This window comes from Oreochromis aureus, linkage group 22 (genome assembly GCF_013358895.1).
Source record: "Oreochromis aureus strain Israel breed Guangdong linkage group 22, ZZ_aureus, whole genome shotgun sequence".
In the NCBI taxonomy this organism is placed as follows: domain Eukaryota; kingdom Metazoa; phylum Chordata; class Actinopteri; order Cichliformes; family Cichlidae; genus Oreochromis; species Oreochromis aureus.
The window spans coordinates 17,301,470-17,320,057 of NC_052962.1; the positions used below are offsets into that span (position 1 = coordinate 17,301,470).

Sequence of the window (18,588 nt, forward strand, 5' to 3'; positions counted from 1 at the left end):
GCACACTGGGAGGGTGGATTGTGTGTTTTTGTGTGCGGGGGTGTGTGGGTGAACCACTTGGGTGTATTGCTTTTTGGCAGCATCATCACTGCCTCTTTAAGTAGGGCTATAAAGTATTTTTGCTGACCCAAAACAGATGTAATTCCCTTTGTCTTACTCCCACTCTGCCCATCCCTCTGTATGTAATGTACACACACACACACACAAACACACACACAGGTCTCCTGAGATGCCTCCACTGCAGATGAAGGTTTTTATAATTAGAGGAGTACAATGCAGTGACTGTATTTTCACAGAAAACTGACACACATTAAGAATCACAAATCTGGACAAAGACGCAGAGTTATTGCATGTGTTGTCCGTCCACAACAGAAGCGGCGCACGTTGGTTTTTAAAGTTTCTAAAGCGATGCCTTCTAATGTGTTAAGCCTCCACTGTATTATGAGACCCCCTACTCGCAGTCTTTCTCCCGCTCTCTTTGTGCCATTGCTTTTGTGTCCTTCGGCTTCTTGTGAGTCAGGTTAAATGGCTTTCTATTCAGGAGTAAGAAATGTCATCACTTTGTGTGCACTCGTGGGTGTGCGCAAGAGAAGAAGTGCGTACTCTCCGAGATACGACCACATAAAGGGTAATTGCATCCAAATCGCAAAAAAAAAAAGAAAAAAAGTTCCCATTTAAACTATCCATGTGGTGTCCAGCCATGCAGTTTATTTGATGCTCTGAGCAACACACATATACACACATGAAATCCTCTTCATCTCCAAACTGTTAGGGGGTGATGACAGAAATCTGAGCAGCACAAACTGCCAAATTATTTTTATTGGCACAAACTGCCAATAAAAATATGTTTTCGTGTTCTTTGTGTGAAGACAAGCCAAACACGCGCACACAGCAGACGAGTTCCATTGTTGCGCTGGATGACAGTCGTTCATTACAGTTAAATCCTGACGGCATGAAGTATCATCAAATGGATGAAAGTGACTATTAAAATATGGTGGTGCTTTTCTGGGGGGGCAGTTTTAATGCAATTTATACAACAGATAACAGGATTTTCTGTGTGGTGAACTGTAACAAACACTTCAAGAAGTCAGTGCTCAGTTATTTTTATTTTTTTTTTTTTCATTACTTTATGTTGGCAGTGAGTAGCTAGTCTGTGTATCTGTACATGCACCGCTGCAGTCTATGGATGCACACAGGTAACCATGCTGCATAGACTGTATATATAAAAAAAATGCACATAGCCACCACAGCATCCCTCACTTTAAAGCTCTTAGCTGAGCCGGTTGGCCATCAGCATCTTGATGTTTTGAAACCGCTCCTCACAAGCAGTGGAGTGGATCTGACTGATGAACCGAGAGACACCTCACGACTGTGTGGTGGTCACTTTGCAAGTCAGACCCACTCTAATGCATACCCTGTTATGTCATCTGTTTTTACTCTAATGACATCACCTTGTTTGAAATTAATGACTGAGACAAAAAAACACATCATCCATTCATTTAGAATCACTAGTTAACCTATATTTATGTCTTTGGACAAAAATGTGTATAAAACCAGGACTTTCCTGCTGTGCTAACCACTGCACCACCGCACCACCATATATCACCACCAAATATCTCTGCCAGCTTTAGGAAAGAATGGCTGTTTAAAGCACTTCCACCATAGCTTAAAAGGCTTTTCAGACCCCGAAGCTACATCCATCTTTTATATACAGGCTATAGTTAGCTGTTAACTTAACGCTCCACCCTCTCTTTGTGAATATGCTTACTTTGGTTTTCAGAAAAAACAAGATGCCAAAGGCCATAAAGCCAAAGTGAAGGATTGAAAGTGTGCATCCACAGACCGACTAATGCGTGACATCACAGTAGCTACATCCACCTTTTATATACAGTCTATTATACTCACAATGTACAAAATGTTCCCAGAAAATAGTCCCCAGAGAAAATAGTCTATTTGACATATTGCTGAGTTTGTTTGCTTTTCATGGAATAACAAAGTCGTGAGATATCAGCAGCCTTGTCCTTTAGGGTACTTACACATCTACACACCTACACGCACAGTATAATGTCACAGATTAACCTCAAAGTCAGGAAAGAAGTTAAATTAACCTCTGAAAATCAACTTTCACTTCCTTCATTAGTCTCCGCTTCCCCTTCTCATTTTCTTTGGTTTTGCAGTGATAATTTTGCAGTAACGTCCCTCTCTTTTTGCTCCCACCCCCTCTCTCTCAGCCCTCTCCCTTGGCTTTCATATTGATTTACTCGATATCCCGTGGTCACATTCTTGTGGCGAAGGTTTCCGGCTGAAAACCGCTGACATTTACCTCCCAGTCTCAACATGGCTCATTTAAGCCCCACAGAAGTGCACACATTTAGGGTACCTGCAGTGGCTGTGAAATGTAAAGGATGATGTCAGACATTTTAACAGGGAATGGGCTAACGAACACCTTACCTATATGTGAAAAGTGAGGCAAAAGGCTGAATGCTTTGACGATAAGCCGTCTCCTGTATCCGGGCAACCACTCACAGTTTGTGACCCTATGTTGGAGTTTAAATTTTTAACTTTGCTGTAAACGGAAGAACCGGGTGGGTGAAGCATAATTTTTTTTCCCAAATGTATATTTGTACATTTGATATTTTTTGAATACTGTTCATATTTTTGAATACTATGTTGTAATAATATGTATATAGTGCTGCAGAACTGTGCACCTCACCCACCCACCCCCCACCCTTTTCTTTTCCCACATGTCTGCAGAAGGAAGGAGATGCTCTGTATCTCATTGTACATGTGTATAGTGACAATAAAAGGCATTCTATTCAATTCTATTCTATTGTATTTTGGGGTTTTTTGGGGGGGTTGTTTGTTTTGTTTTTTGGTCTGTCAGAGCTCCTTTGCCTTTATATTATGTTCTCAGTTAAAATCAAACAGCAACATCTCGAGCTGAGAAACTAAGCCAAGATGGAAGTGCCAAAATCTGAACCTTCTCCAATGGCCACTTGCCGTTTCAGAACTGTAGACGAGCTGTAAATGTAAACATTTATTTAATGAACACTAACAAAATCAGCATAAAGGAGAATCTAATTAATAATTAAATTCAAAGTTTTACTTTTATGTAACTGGTTTCTCAACTTAAACTTTCTTAGGATAACACATTTCGAGTGGTTGAGGTTTTAACCGTTGGCACACAAAATGCTGAGGCTGTGTCTCAGGCATATTCCCTTTGCTACAGGTGAACACAGAGTACCAAAAAAAATGGCTCATCTCTTTCCACTCTTCCCTTCTGCTCCATCATTCCTCCATGAATCCTTAATAAATGTGGAGAAGATCTTTTTGGGGCTTTATTTGAGGGGAACTAAGCGAGGGATGGTGAAAGGTAGTTATAAACACTGCTTTGTGGTATCATAACTGCAACACACACACACACACACACACATGATCACATCTAAAAGCAGGATAGGAACACCTGTGGAGAGGGAAGGCGGGGACACAAAGGATGCACCCTGCTCTCACCCAGTGGTGCTGGAAGGAAGGAACCCAAATTTACCTACACGGGTGGGAATCATCACACACACACACCCCTGAGACCCAGGTGTGCACAACTGGGAGGGGCCCGCCACAGCAGGACTATCAGCAGAGCAGCTTAAAGGGACGTGCGGCGATAATTGTGCATGTGAAATTACTAGCAGGGTGCGTCTCTCTTTCCACATTTAGCCATGAATTCCTATTGGATCAAATTATAATAAACAACACATATACAAATATTTATATTTAGAAGCTCTGTTCTGCATGATGCTGCCAAATGTAGGCTACACATTGTGAGGATCTGAGCCGCTGGTGCGGTTTTCTCTCAGTAAATGTGCCAAGACGTCCATGATATAGTGCAAGAGCTCAGATGGTTTCCTCTGTAAAGTTCAAATGTCATTTAGATGCATGTATTTGCAGACTGAGATCGTAGTTAGACTATTGGAAAATGATTTTAGTGCTCTGTTTCTGTTTAAAAGATTCATTTGTTTTATCCCTGATGTGAGAGCTTATATAAACACTTTTATAATTGCCTGATGATACAAGCCAGTGTGAAATTGCATTAGCATTCTTTCATTCCCCTCTTCACTTCTGCTTAGTGACTCTTCACTGCTGTCACTGTAGACTGCTGTAACTGGCTGTCTAACTGAGGCACTTAATGTGCTCAAGAGCCAGCTGTCCCTCAAATAACACACTCAATAATTCATATTGCGTGGCGCACGCCACCACACACATACTCACTGCGTGCGCCTTTGTGCGTGCGTGTTGTTAAGATGCAGGTCAGACCCGGAGTTTGTGTGTAAACTCGGCAAGGAGGCAACAACATAAGTGCTGACCAGCCTTGGAGAGGGAATCTTTGCTCGCTAAGGAGGCATTAAAAGTGTGTATTTGTGTGTGTGTGTGTGTGTGTGCAAAAGAGATAGTGATGGTCACTTTAGGTGTGTATACAAGGAGAGGCTGTGTGTGTATGTGTGTGTGTGTGCGTGTGCCCTCTTTACTAATGGAAATCAGATCTCTCATGTGTTGAGCCAGCAGAAGTAGAGCAGGAGATCCATCATGTCAGACCCGGGTCAAAGTAGCAGGCCAAACCTCTCACACACTCTCCAAGTAATTTCCCCAAAATGTTTAGATTCAGCCAAAACTTGGCCAGCTCTTTAATTAACTAATAGAAGTGCATTTTGAGATCAGATTCAAGATTGTTACACAGGCAGGAAAACTGGTGAGCGTGGCTGGTTGGAGCACTTAAATATCTACATTTGCAAACTTGTGCTTTTCTCCCCAGCGATAGCTACACTCCTGTACGCTGTTTTAAGAGAGTCGTGGAAAAATAAGTCTTGAATCGAGTCCAAATAAAGACAAAAGTCCTCATTAGCAAAGTGGAATTGAGCACTATTTCTTCATCAGTCAAAGTTACATGCACGGTCAACTACTCTTTCAGCGCTAATCAATTATAGAAACTATTCTGATTTGACTGAATTACTATTTTTGGTCCAAGTGATTTTTGGTTATGGACTTTCAGTCAGGACAAAAAACAGTCGACAAGAAGTCAGCGTGCCCTCTCAAAACCTAACAGTGTAACTTCCCCATAGTTTTCTGGGATGAATCAAACAAACTTGTAGAAATATCACACGTGAAATTATTTTGCTGCAGCCCAAGGCCAATCGCATTATTTACTGACAAGTTTTCAGGGCTTGGCTGTCTTTTTTTTCTGTCTTTTTTAAGGTCACATTTTCTACTCATAATCCAAGTCATGGTTTAGCAGCAAATCTCAATAAATACAGATTCAAGTCATTTTTAAATTGCTTTCTTGTGACTGAAAGCCTCTAGACATCTTCTACATTTTTCAGTATTGCTCTAGTAAATATTTAGTACTAATAATATCTGAGCCGTGTGTTCATATAAATTAGGGATTTGTGAAATAACAAAAAGTGCTAAGCAGATTATTCTGTATTAATGGAGTGACTCCATCAGTTATGATCGAAAACAACTTGGAAAAATTGGTTTTCGGTGAATAACCCATCTCGCGTTTTTCCTGCATAGATGACAGATTTCAAGTTTCAAGGTTTTTGTGGAGTAAAAGAAAAAGATGCACATAAATAGCAAAAAAATAGTTAAAGCTTGGAGCTTGGAAGGCTTAATGAAAGACAGCACAGACAGCACAGTGCAATATGTGCACTCATCCACCCCTTTATTAAGGCAAATATCTAATCAGCCAATCACACGGCAGCAACTCAATGCATTTAGGCATGTAGACAAGACGATCTCCGGAGGTTCAAACTGAGCATCAGAATGGGGGAGAAAGGCGATTTAAGTGACTTTGAATGTGGCATGGTTGTTAGTGCCTGGTGGGCTGATCTATTCATAAAGTGTTGATCTGCTGGGATCTTCTCATACATCCATCTCTAAGGTTTACAGAGAATGATCTATGAAAGAGAAAATACCCAGCGAGTGGCAGTTCTATTCTTTCTTAATATTAGGAGTCAGAGGAGAATGGCCAGATTACCTCAAGCTGATGGGAACTAAAATAACCACTTGTTACAGCCAAGGTACGCAGAAGAGCGTCTCTGGATGCACAACACATTGACTTGAAGATGACAGGTTACGGCAGCAGAAGACCACACTGGGTGTCACTCCTGTCACCTTAGAACAAGAAACTCACCCTACAATTCACACAGGCTCACCAGAACTTAACAGGAGACTGGAAAAACATTGTTTGGTCTGATGAGTCTCGATTTCTGCTGAAATGTTCAGATGGTAGGGTCAGAATTTGGAATAAATAAGTGAAGGCATGGATCCATCCCACCTCGTACGACTGGTTCAGGCTGGAGTTGGTGTAATAGTGTGGATGTTATTTTTCTTTGGAACACAGTCCGGGCATATTTATTGATTATTCAAAAGAGGTCTTTTTTAATACATCAAATCTAATATAGTTTTAATAGGGTTGCTGACTTATTGGACTGCTTACCATGTGAAAAACAGCCTGGTCTTGTTTCACAGGCATAAACAGTTTACAGTCCAGCACACCTTGCTCTCAGGTGAAGGAAGAGTCTTCTGAAAGTCAGGGGAGACCGCGGCTTCCCAATCCTGGCCGGACTTCATCGTCTTCTCTTTCTGCTCTGCTGCTTTGACAGGCAAAGACCACCCCACCCTTTTTCTTTCCCTCCCCGCTCCGCTCTCCTCTCGTCCACCCCCACAAAAGGCAGATGATGTGCAGGCTCCACAGAGCAGGACTTTCAAACGATATCATTACCATTTCAAAGAACCTGCTGCTGTCTTACAGACCTACAAGCTGTGGTATGCTAGACGGCGCAGGACTTAGTTTGCCACAAACTGCGTCATCACTTTGTACCGTTTTATAGCTAAATGATAGCCAGCTCCTGCATGTTACACATTTCAGACAGTGGGAGGGCAGTGCAGTGTTTCAATTAGGGAAAAGAAATCGATGCTGTGCGCATCCGCAATTGTTGCAGCGGATCCTGTGAAGCATTGCTGCTTCTTGTCAGTGTTTCAAACAAAACCCTGTTTTGTTTTTTTCTGCTGCTGTCAATTACATGGCAGATATGGAGCAGAGAGGGACTGATTCACACGCAGGCCTCTGAGGATACACACTAAACAACAGTCAAACAGTTAGGAGGACATGATTTTCATCTGATAATTTGCTACCCACAAAAAAAGGCGTCCACACTGTGCCTAAGGAGCTGCGTTAACCCACAGTCTGCCTCATTTAAATACTGCTGAACATAAACACACAAGCACAGACTTAAGCACCCAGCAGTTCCTCCTGCAACATTAATGTCCTCATTTATCCTCTTATGCACAAATGTCAACCTTTGTCAGCCTTCATCCCTGCCTCTCCCTCTCAGCCACCTTTAGCTGCCCTCCACACCTTCACTGGCTCATCTCCACCTTTAAAAAAACAAAACAAAAATAAAACTCCTTTGTATTTGCTTCCCTGCTTTATACCCAATTCATTACTCCTCCCATACCAACCTATTTCTTCCCTCCCGTCTGTATTCCCCTCACTGTTTCACACTCATTTCCATCCCTCCCTCCTCTTCTGCATAGATATTGCACAGTTCTCCAGCATGCCTGCCTCACTTCTCCCTTGTTTTTGTTTCATTGTCTTTTTTTCTCCCCCATTTCTCCCTCTCTCTCTACTTGGGGATCCTCTAGTGACATCATCACTCCTACAGTTACCATGGTTTCTGAGAAGAAGAAAAAAAGCCAAGAGAGATGTAATAACTGTTTGGATCAGACAGACATTCTTTGTGCCAGCACATCACATCACATCACATCACATCACATCACATCACATCACTCACACACACACACACACACACACACACACACACACACACACACACACACACACACACACACACACACACACACACACACACACACACACACACACACACACACACACACACACACACACACACACACACACACACACACACACACACACACACACACACACACACACACACACACACACACACACACACACACACACACACACACACACACAAGGCTGGAGAGAATACAAGGAAATACTCTTTTATTACAGGATCAAGGTACAGTTAGCAGGTTTGTGTGAAACAGTTGTGTGTGTGTGTGAGGGAGGTCAGGTCAGTGTTAACGATGGCTCTGTGTGAACGAACAAGTCGTCGTCGTACAGGTCTTCATCCAGGTCGCCGTCCTCTTCTGTGAAGTAGGTCGGAAAAGGAGGGTTGAGCAGGGTGGACCTTCTGTTTGGTAGCACAGTGTCTCTTACCTGGAACACATAGAAACACAGGTACTTAATGTTCTTAGTGACTAAAAACTTATTTATGAAGCAAAAATATAAATATATATATATAAAAAAAAAGAAGCAAAAGTCAGGCTACTGAAGATAACGTTACATGTGCAGTGAGGTGTTTTGTTTTGTTTTGTGAGCGATCGAGCAGCTTCTTAGTGTGATGGACGAGCTGCACGACGGTATCTGATACGTGATTTAGAGTCTCTTATCTTCTCCTCCAGCCTCCTGAAACCGTTCAAAGACAGACTGGACAAATGCCTCGCGTGGGCTGTCTGCTCCTTGATCTTAAACTGAAACCAACATGGCAGCTTCTCCCGAAACTTTCAAAACTAGTCCCGTAAAATGAAAGCATTTGAGGAGAGTAATAAGCCATGTAGTTGTTGAATGGGTCTCCATTTCAGTTTTTTCTTACTAGTTTTTAAAGATGTTATGTTTTATCCTCTTGGTTGTTTTTTTTTTACTTTATGCAAGTAAACACCACGCTACCATAATGCATGAGCTTTCACAGATGATCATCAAAACTGAGCTGGGGAGAGATGTAAAGTTAAAACATTAAATGAATTATTTATATAAATGCACAGACCACCCCCAGTAAACAGGTAATACTAAAGCACACATGCATGAGGAGGTGCATCAGTAACTCCTCCTAAAAGCCATCATCTCAGCTCATGGCAGTCTTTCCATGCTATGCATGGGGGGAGGGTTGCCCCACAGGAATGCATTACTAGTTTTAAATCCATTGTTGTTCCTCAGAACATAACTTTTCTCCCCTGGCTCTTCAACCTTTTTTTATTTCACCTAGAGTGGAGCTAATACACCGCTGTACAAATTACCTCCTTTAGTCATTTATAATTGGTGGTCGGTCGTCTACTCTGCTAGAAAACAATTTGCTCCATGAGGAGCATTAAATAAATCACGCTTGAAATTATTTCTGACTGACTAGTTGTTCTATTTAGTATTTACCTACACCATTAGTCTTACTGAACCCAATGTCAAATTGTACTGAAACGCAGTGTGTGTGTACAGATGTACGAATTGCAATCAAAGACTTCGGCACCTGTGCCCATAAAAATCAAAAACTATGCCTTGATCTCCCCTTTAAGATCACGTCATTGTGCACCTTCACATCATTTCTAGTCGCGTTCCAACCGCATCCATCCATCAAGAAACCCACTCTCCCTCCCTCACCTCTTCCATCTCATCTGGTGGTACAGTGAGTCATTCCCATGCCAGCTGAGAAATAAAATCTCTCCAGTGTGTCCTGCGTGTGCCACAAAACTTCCTGCCTGTAGTACAAGCTCGAAAAACCTCGTTTAGGAGGCATCCAGGACGTATTCTAGTAAGATCCCTGAATCACCTCCACTGGCTCATTTTGACGTGGCACAATATCGGCTCTTCAAAGCAACCGTTTGAAGGAGACTTGTTTTCATCGCTTGTATCCATGATCTCATTCTTTCTGTCATTAAATAGAGGTCATGGCCTTTGGTGAGGGTGGAAACTTTAGGCTCAGCTGTCTTCACCACCACAGACCAGCAAACATTTGCATCACAGCTGGTGCTGCACCAAAACATCTGTCAGTCTCCTACTCCACATTCACCTGTGCATGGTTTTTACACACTGGATCTCCCTTAAGTGTGTTACATAAAAGCTTAACTTTAAAACTGTTTTGGTAAAAAGGACAATCATGGGGATCCAGATCTACAAAGTACAGTAGGTGGTGAGCACTGATTGTGCAGATGTGGACAAAAACTTTTCAAGCAATGTGAATGGGCAGATGTCCTCCTCACACACCCCAGCTTGGAAGTCTGCATTGATAGTCTGGCCGCAGATGAACACATGCAGGTGGTCAGAACAGGATTTCCTCGGAGTGAACAGGAATGCTGAAATGCTCACAGCACTTTGCAGTTGCCAAAATTTAAATAAGGATGAGGATTTTATTTTACCTGCAGCAACAAAACTTCTTGACAGCACCTTTCCATCCCTCCACCCCTACTCTCCTGACCCAACATAGAAACCAAAGTCCTAAGTGATTAATCAAACAGTCAGCACTGAAACCAATAATAAAAATTATCATTAATTGCAGCCATAGATTTAATTTAAATTAATAAACAATGACTGGTCCTCATGTACACAGGGACATTAGGGCCCCGCTGAATGATTAAAAAAAAAAACAATGAACAAACATTAATAACCTGCATGTGTGTCCTTTGGGGCTCTATAACCAAAAATGAATCCAGGTGTGTGTTTGTGTTGCACACAGCTGAGCTGGGTGAAATGCAACACGCATTTGTATTCATTATCGCTTGTCTGCAAAACAAATAATAGCCTGCATCTATGTTTCAGCAATACACACACACACAAGGCAAGCACAACATGCTGAGTATGGAGATGGATGCTTTGGGTAATCCTAACATCATTAAGGAGCATGCTCCCATTCCCCCACAAAAGCCACACACACTGCTGATCCAGCACTGCACCGACGAAGACTGATCACACTGTCTTGCAGGTGTGACGGTGTTTTACAGGTGCAAGGTCACTTGTCTCTGGATGAACACTAAGCATGCTGGGGTTGACCTTCGACTTCACTCCCCCCTTTGACTGTGTATGATTATATTTACCTTTAGTAAGCAGTTCTTGTGCCCGGGGACAGAGCCGTTAACGTACAGCACATTGTACTTGGTATTGACCCTCCAGATCTGGAAGCGGGATAGACAGAGAAGAGGCAGATGAAAGAATATTGAGCTGAAATTGCAGGCAAGGACAACCAAGTTTAAAACCAAGGCTCTTTGTGATTATGTGTGTGTGTGTGTACCTTCAGTCCATAAGCAGTGATGTAGGTGTTGCCCATTTGGCCGGGCATCTTCTTCCCTTTGAAAACTTTGGCTGGATCCTGGACACAGACGATGAATATCACACATGCTCATATTAATAGATTTGGGGGAACCAAATGTTCACGTTTGGCATGGATGAGCATCTTAACGTGTGTGTGTGTGTGTGTGTGTGTGTGTGTGTGTGTGTGTGTGTGTGTGTGTGTGTGTGTGTGTGTGTCTAACCCCTCCTGGTCCAGAAGCTCCCGGTCTGCGATGAGTTTTGGTTTGGCCGTGAGTGGCTGGTTGACCTTTAAATCCCCATCTCTTCATTACACCTTGAAAACCCTTACCGATTCTACAAACAAACACGCACCACAAAGTTTATTTACACACGCTCAGATTTCCACATTGCTTTTATGTTGACATGTTTCTCCAGAAGGTAACAATATTTAAAAAAGGAAAGAAAAAAGGACAGACATGGAATTTCTTGTAAAGTCAAAAACTGAACTCTCTTCAAAACGTGACGCTGGGAAAGGGTAAGAAGCAGGAACAGAAGCCAAGTAGAGGAGTGCCAATGAGGAGCTGGCAGAACATAACTTACGATTTGCCCGTGACGTCCACATACTGGCCAGGACGGAAATGTGCTGCATACAGAGGAGTGCCTGAACATGCAACAAACAAGCCTGCATTACCAATCATGCACAAAAACCTGACAAGTGATCTTTCTTTGCAAAATTCAATGTCATTTCATACCTGGCTTGATGATGGCACTGTCGGAGACTTTAAAGGCAGTGACTTTCTGCTTTGGAGGCACTCCTGCGTTCCTGAATATCTCCATTTGCTTTTCAGACCTCTGTCAGGCATAGTGACGGAGCGCAAGAGAAAAATAAGAAGGAAGGAAATAAGGTGTTAAAAGAAGTAAATGCAGTAAGAAGCAGCTGGACTTCAGCGTTTTCAAATTAACCACGGGCCTGTTATAACTGTATGGGAGCCAAACACACTCGCACACAAAACGCACTCTAGCAAGCGTACGCGCACACACTTGGCACTGAGAGTCTCTGACATTTGCTTTCACTCGGCTCGCTCTCATCTTAGCGCCTCCAGTCACTCTAAACTCTCTCTCTCTCCCCCCTTCTGTTGACTGAAAATCCGTCTGCCAAAGCCTCTCACTCCAACAAACTCTGCTTCTGAATAACGAGTGATGTGGCTGTGTGAAAAGGATTCAAAAACAACTTCACGTTGGACAAGTGAAATCCTGACACTGGCCCATTGAGCATGTACTGAGGCCCAAAAAAATAAATGACACCCTAATGTATTCACACTTGTTCCTTTGTTTTGCATTTAAAAGAAGGAACATTTCGAGCATTTTAAAGCCATAATCCTCCTTAGTAGGACATTCTTTTTAAACCTGTTTTGTAGGAGGCAGGTTAGATTGCTGTATATGTTTATCAGCCAGTGATGCTGTCTTGCTTTTCAATTAATCGTATTATTGACTTTTGAGAGCAGTCATGGGGCCTTAAAGTTTATTATACTAGTTGGTACCAGACATAATTGTCATTTAATTTAATTGTTAACAGTGTAATTGATGTTATGCAGCCATCTTCAACCACATGTAGCTGCAGCTCCGGCATCATTGTTGAAAACTCTCTATATCTGATATAGAGTGAAGAGTGCAGTTATTCAGGAGGAACTCAAGTATAGCTGCTGCTCCACATCGAAAGGAGGCAGTTGAGATGGCTGCCTCCTTCCGTTACAGGCATGTCTTATGGGGAGAAGGCCACACGGTAGACCCAGGACACACTGGAGTAACTAGGGGGCATTGGTGTTACCCTGGATAAGCTGGAAGATGTGGTTGGGGAGATGGAGGTCTGGGTTTCTCTGTTTAGGTTGCGGCCATGGGATAAGCGGACGAAATTATAGATGGAAGATTTTAACTTTCATTCGTAAAACAATGTGCATCATTCATAATGCGTCACACTTTTCAGCGTTTCTTACTTTGAAACTAGTCTGTTAGTCTAAATTTTTCCTCATTTAGTCGACTAAGAAATGAATCACCATGAAAATCCCTGCTGTGTGTCCTCTTTATGCCATCATGGCAACACATCCGGAAGTGTCAACACACAGTCTAAAGCAAAGTTTAAGCACTCTCTCCCCAGCAGAACACTGCATAGTAATGAGGTGAGTGATGTCATTCATTTACACCCATCTTGTTTTTTAATAATGTGTTTGATGGGTGCAAAATACAATCACTGATTGTTAACTGGAATTTCCATATGAAATTACCAATTAATTTCCATTTGGGGGGGTGGGAAATATAGCGGGAACTAACAAATACGCGTTAGGTCTGTACAGTATGGCTGAGCGATGTTTTCAACTCATGAGTCAGCTGCATGTGGCACACATCGTTCAGACGTGGACACTCATCACTTTGACAGGATAAAGTGTTTGGCAGCAGAGGCTGGTGTTACAATTCAGTACAAACTCAACACTTTATCAACAGCTCAGCCCTCGTGTGAACACTCACCACAGCTTGACAAAGTGAAAAAATATGCTTTGTGAAAAGTACGAAACAATTAACATGAATTGCTGTTTTTAAAGGCCAGTGGCTATCTTTGCAGGATTGTTCGTCGAAAGCACAACCAGCGTGAAGCGTTGTCAAATGCACAAATTCAACCACACATTTTCTACTTACGTGGAATGGGGACACATTTTTTCCTCCTACAACGAGAGCAGCAGAGTGTCCATCATATTCTTCTTTGGACAGGTACTTTATTACATGACAATCCTGCACCTGGAGAAAACAGATGCTGCATTATCAATCAGGTAGACAGCGCTGCCGCTGTACTTAATCTAATAAGAGCCAGGGCCACAGTTTTTGCCTCCTAGTCGTGATGAACGATGATAGAAATAGATGGTGGAAGAGTCTGGTGCAATACAATAATAACAATCAGCAAAGAGATAAATTCATCAAGATACATTACTGTAACAACAACTTTGCATCATTACACGCATTGTACAGTGTGTGCGATATCTGCACAACTGATGAAGGACATACACCACGTTAAAGTTTCATAACTTCTTTTAAAACCCACCATTTTAACCTGCCCTCCTGCTCTCGTTCCATTTGTTATGACGAGCCTTTAGCTTCAGTTCAGATAAAAACATGAACCCAAAAGCTAAAGTGGTGGGAGTAATTTCAATGTTCAACTTGTCATCTTTTTTTTTTTTTTGCGTAGACCATTAACATTTCAGCTGAAGAGAAAATGACTAACTGTGACCAAAGTGAGTCAGCAGATGGGGATATGAGTTTCTTTATTGCCTTGAATCTCATATTAAAGAGACGTGATGACAAAATTCAAATATCTGTCCAACTGTTAACATTGACATTTCACTGAAAGTGAAATGTAAGTCATGATCAATAAAGAACAAAATGAGCACAAGCAGCCCAGTGGTCGCTTCAGTTTACTTTAATGACAGATAAATCGATGGGAATAAAACGTGGTCTGAATAAAGCAAACATCTAGTATCTGCTCCTCACACCTTGCTGTAAAAGAGGAGGAGCTTGTTTTAAATGTAACATCAAAGTCTGAAGGTGAGATTTCATGTCCTAACTTTGCTATTCTTTCCCTCCACTATACTGAATAATCCAATTCATCAAGTTCATACATACATAATAGACATAAATGCCCGTTATCACTCCTGAACACCTGAAGACTATCTGCAGCTATTATGGATCAAAGCTAAGCCACAGCAGAAGCGTGCTACCTGTAACATGGTGACTACATGTCTTTCGCCTGTTTTCGTCCAGACAGGCACCATCCCCAACTTCATAGCAACTAACCCGACTCTTCGGCTCCCTGGTGAGAGAACAGAAGAAAACATGGTGAAGCTGCCAAGCGGATAGAAACGAGAACGATAACGGACACAGCTCTAACTAATGCTTGCACCCACCTTCTGTCCACTCATGTCGAGGCCACGGCTCATCTTTGAGTGGGTTGAGCTTTTCAGCCGTTTGCCGTCTGTATTCCTCTGCCATGCTCTTCCTCATGTACTCCTGGTTGTCCTCTGTTAGGTTTTCTTCAAACCATGTTGTGGTTTTCACTGTCCTGATACAACCAACCAGCAGGGCAGGACTGAAAGAGAAAACAAACCATGTAACGCCCACAGTTAGAACAACAATGGTCAGACACACTTGCTTCCAAACAACATTACCACAGCCAAATATTTTAAAATAGTAAGAAAATAATCATTTTAATACGTATGCTCATATTAAGCAGTAAGTGTATTAAGCTTTAAATGTCAAGATCTACAAGTAATCCCTGTAAGGAAAAACAACCCACAGGCTTCAGATTGCCCTAAACACGCATTTTTCCCTACACTTGGCTCTGTACAATTTCAGCAATAGCACATATCCCTAATAAAGTCATCTCAGGCAATCAGCACTAACTCTGAGCATAAGCGTCCAACCTTTGCCACTGAAAAATAATTTTAAGTTTTGGTTTAATTTTTGTTTAATTTCATTATCTAAAAATTTCAACTTGATAACTCAAGATTTCAAGTTATTTCCTCAGAAGTTTGCATTAATAAGTTGAAATTCTTGGAAAACCCCAAACTCTGACTTATGAATGGTAAAGAAACAAAAAACAAACAACTTTTAGTGGCAGAAAAAAACATGTCCACCTGTCTTCTGCTCAGACGTTCTGTTTATGAGGTGCAGCCAACAAGAAGAAAGCTGGTTTAAGGTAAAAAAAAGAACTAAATGACTTTCTTCTGACAGTGGATGAACTGGGAGAGCACCAAAGCCCAGTACATACAAAACAATGATTCATGCAAAGCTTCTCTGATATGGTTCAAAACAAAAATCTGGCACTAGAAATCGGTCCACAATAGATCCACATTAATACGCTGAAAATCCTTAAAGCATCACTGGATAATCTACACTGAAATTTGCCTCACTGCTTCAGATCTCAAACTACTCCTCAATTTTAGTTTACTTAGCTAAAAAAAAAAAAAAAAAAAAAAAAAAATACCACTCATCAGTCTGCTGCTGCAGTGAGTCAGGTCATTGCAGTGTCCTTGCTGATGCGTTAACAAACAGGTCCGGACATTTACATGGACAGTTTGAGCATATTAAGTGTCACATGGGACTGAGTGAAGCCTGGTGGCTCGTTGTTATTTCAAAGTATTCTTGCCTGCCTGCAGAGGGGCATCAATATTACTGATCTGCAGTGTTACAGGTTAACGCATAACTGTAATGATGAAATCTGTCTCTAACACAGTCATAAAAGACTTTTGTTCCCAAATTCAGCAATCACATAACAGCTATTAATCAAAAAAAGTATACTGTTACAGAAGTGCTTCTTGAAACCTGCACTTTCATAGGAAAAAAGGACAAAAGCAAAATGAAGAGGCTTATAGCGTCATAAAGAATAAAGGAAATGTTGACATTTCCTTAAACTTTGCTTTTTGGTATTATATATAATATTTCAAACAAAGGTTGGTATCAGACATCTTTGTTAACCACTGCTAAATAACCAGACTCTTGATATTTATCTATAAATAGGATTACTTTATTTCTCCAGCACATAAGAAGGAACGAATACCAAGATATCACAAAAAACAAAAACAAACAAACAGTACAATAGTTGTATTGCCTAGAAATTCCTATTTCAAACATTTGCAATGACCTAGAGCTTCCCTGCTCTGTAAAGTAGGCAGGTGTCTCTATTGGTATGTTTCTGTTTATTGGGGTTTAATTTCAGGTGATGGCAGTTGTGGCAGAGGTGGTAAGGAGGTCCTTCAGTATGGATGTCATACATATTCTACGTTGTGTGTGTGTGTGTGTGTGTGTGTGTGTGTTAGAAAAAATTGCTGTCTGAATGTTTATGTGATTGGGTGAATATTATTTGTAATATGAAGCGCATTGAGTGCTCAACATGAGTAAAAAGGCGCTACAGGAGCATCACAAAAGTAAAATATTGAGGATATTAATACTTTAACTTCATACAGAGAGTGAATTTAGTGTTTTTACAACCACAATGTTGATGAATATATTACTGTGCTGACTGGGACTGCGGAGTAATTTTATGCTCTCTATAACAACCGCACATTAATTATCAAGCATGTCATGTAGAGCATTAAAGATGAGAAAAGACTACTTTCTTTATAAACCATTAAGTGAAAGTCAAACAGTATGTTAGATCAAACGGGGGAATCTTAGAAATTACAGGAGATGATAAATCTCATTCCTTTACTAGGAACAGAGGCAGTTTATTACGTTAATATTTTAAAGAGACCAACCCGCGATATTAAGCTTAAACCTTACGAAATTGCAAAATTAAAAAGCAATGTCAAACTGCAGCTTATGTTAGCATGGCTAGCCCGTTAGCATCCTTACCGTTCTGCTGGTGCACGAGGAGGGATGACACGAGTCCCCCGCAGAAGAAGAAACCGGCAGCTCCACGCGGCCATTGCGCTCTCTAAACTATACACTTATACATATAAAATTAAACCTACAGAAGGAAGATAGGCCTTCACTGAGGACTCTCATACACGCCTTGGTTTTCTGTGTAAATGTCACCCTGCATACTTCCGGTGCCCAATCATAACGGCTCGGCTCCGTAGAACCGGTGCTCAGGGCAAAGGTTCCGCTCATGGCAGCCGTCCTAACGGGATGACACAGGGGCGTATCCAGATTATTTGTTTTTTGTTTTGTTTTTTTAATTGGGTGCCAAGTGGAAAAAACAAGTATTCAGGCTTTAAGTAAAATTTAAAGTTACGTTAAAGTAGCTAAAGTAGGCATACTAGTTATGTAGACTTGCATTTTTCATAATCATATACAGTACCATTTATATACTGTGTGTATTATTTATAATTGTATAAATAATTATACAATTGTATATAATTGTATAATTATTTATCCTACCTGTCCAGAGTGTAGCCCGCCTCTCGCAGTCTGACAGCTGAGATAGGCTTGAAGTTGATAGTCATGAAACCAAAAACAAACCAATGTGTGATATAGATGAGGACAATGAAGGAAATGAATGGATGGATAATTACTGATCCACTGATATGTGGATATCTCTTTAATATCCCACCTGTTGAAGAATAAATATGAATACAGGACAAAATAATAATAATAAATATTAAATATAAATTTTTTAAATGCTAAATTTCACTTTCACCTTACATAGTTGTTCTGGGACTTTCAGTTATGCTAGCAGGTTTTGTCTAGTTTTCATATAAATGTTGATGCTCGGTGAAGTGCAAAAATATTAAACAATTATTATTATGATGATGATTAGTAGTAGCATTATTGCTACTTGTTATAATTCAGGTCAGCTAAAGTACTAGACTAGACATTTTTAAGTGGTTACTTTCAGAAGTCGATACCACAATTGTTGTTGATTATCCATGGCTGCAGACTCCCTGCACTGTAAAATGTAATTCTAGATG

General features: G+C 41.1%; 1 protein-coding gene across 1 annotated transcript; it reads right to left on the reverse strand.

The window, feature by feature from the left end:
* Positions 1-8,065: 8,065 nt before the first annotated feature.
* mrpl3 (mitochondrial ribosomal protein L3) lies at positions 8,066-17,752 on the reverse strand. Its single transcript, XM_031729440.2, has 10 exons — positions 17,531-17,752; positions 15,085-15,266; positions 14,899-14,990; positions 13,826-13,924; positions 11,887-11,986; positions 11,735-11,795; positions 11,377-11,488; positions 11,136-11,213; positions 10,942-11,019; positions 8,066-8,299 (listed from the first exon to the last, which is right to left on the reverse strand). Exons 1-10 carry the CDS (start codon positions 17,602-17,604, stop codon positions 8,150-8,152), a joined length of 1,026 nt encoding a protein of 341 aa, XP_031585300.1. The 5' UTR covers positions 17,605-17,752; the 3' UTR covers positions 8,066-8,149.
* Between the last annotated feature and the right edge of the window lie 836 nt (positions 17,753-18,588).

What these genes read in the sequence shown, in the direction of transcription:
- mrpl3 (XM_031729440.2), bottom strand. Translation starts at nt 17,604, where the DNA reads ATGGCCGCGTGGAGCTGCCGGTTTCTTCTTCTGCGGGGGACTCGTGTC. An exon ending in TCACTGCTTATGGACTGAAG is followed by an intron (nt 11,020 to 11,135) that starts GTACACACACAC and finishes TCCCGCTTCCAG; the next exon opens with ATCTGGAGGGTCAATACCAA. An exon ending in ACAAGAACTGCTTACTAAAG is followed by an intron (nt 8,300 to 10,941) that starts GTAAATATAATC and finishes TATGTGTTCCAG; the next exon opens with GTAAGAGACACTGTGCTACC.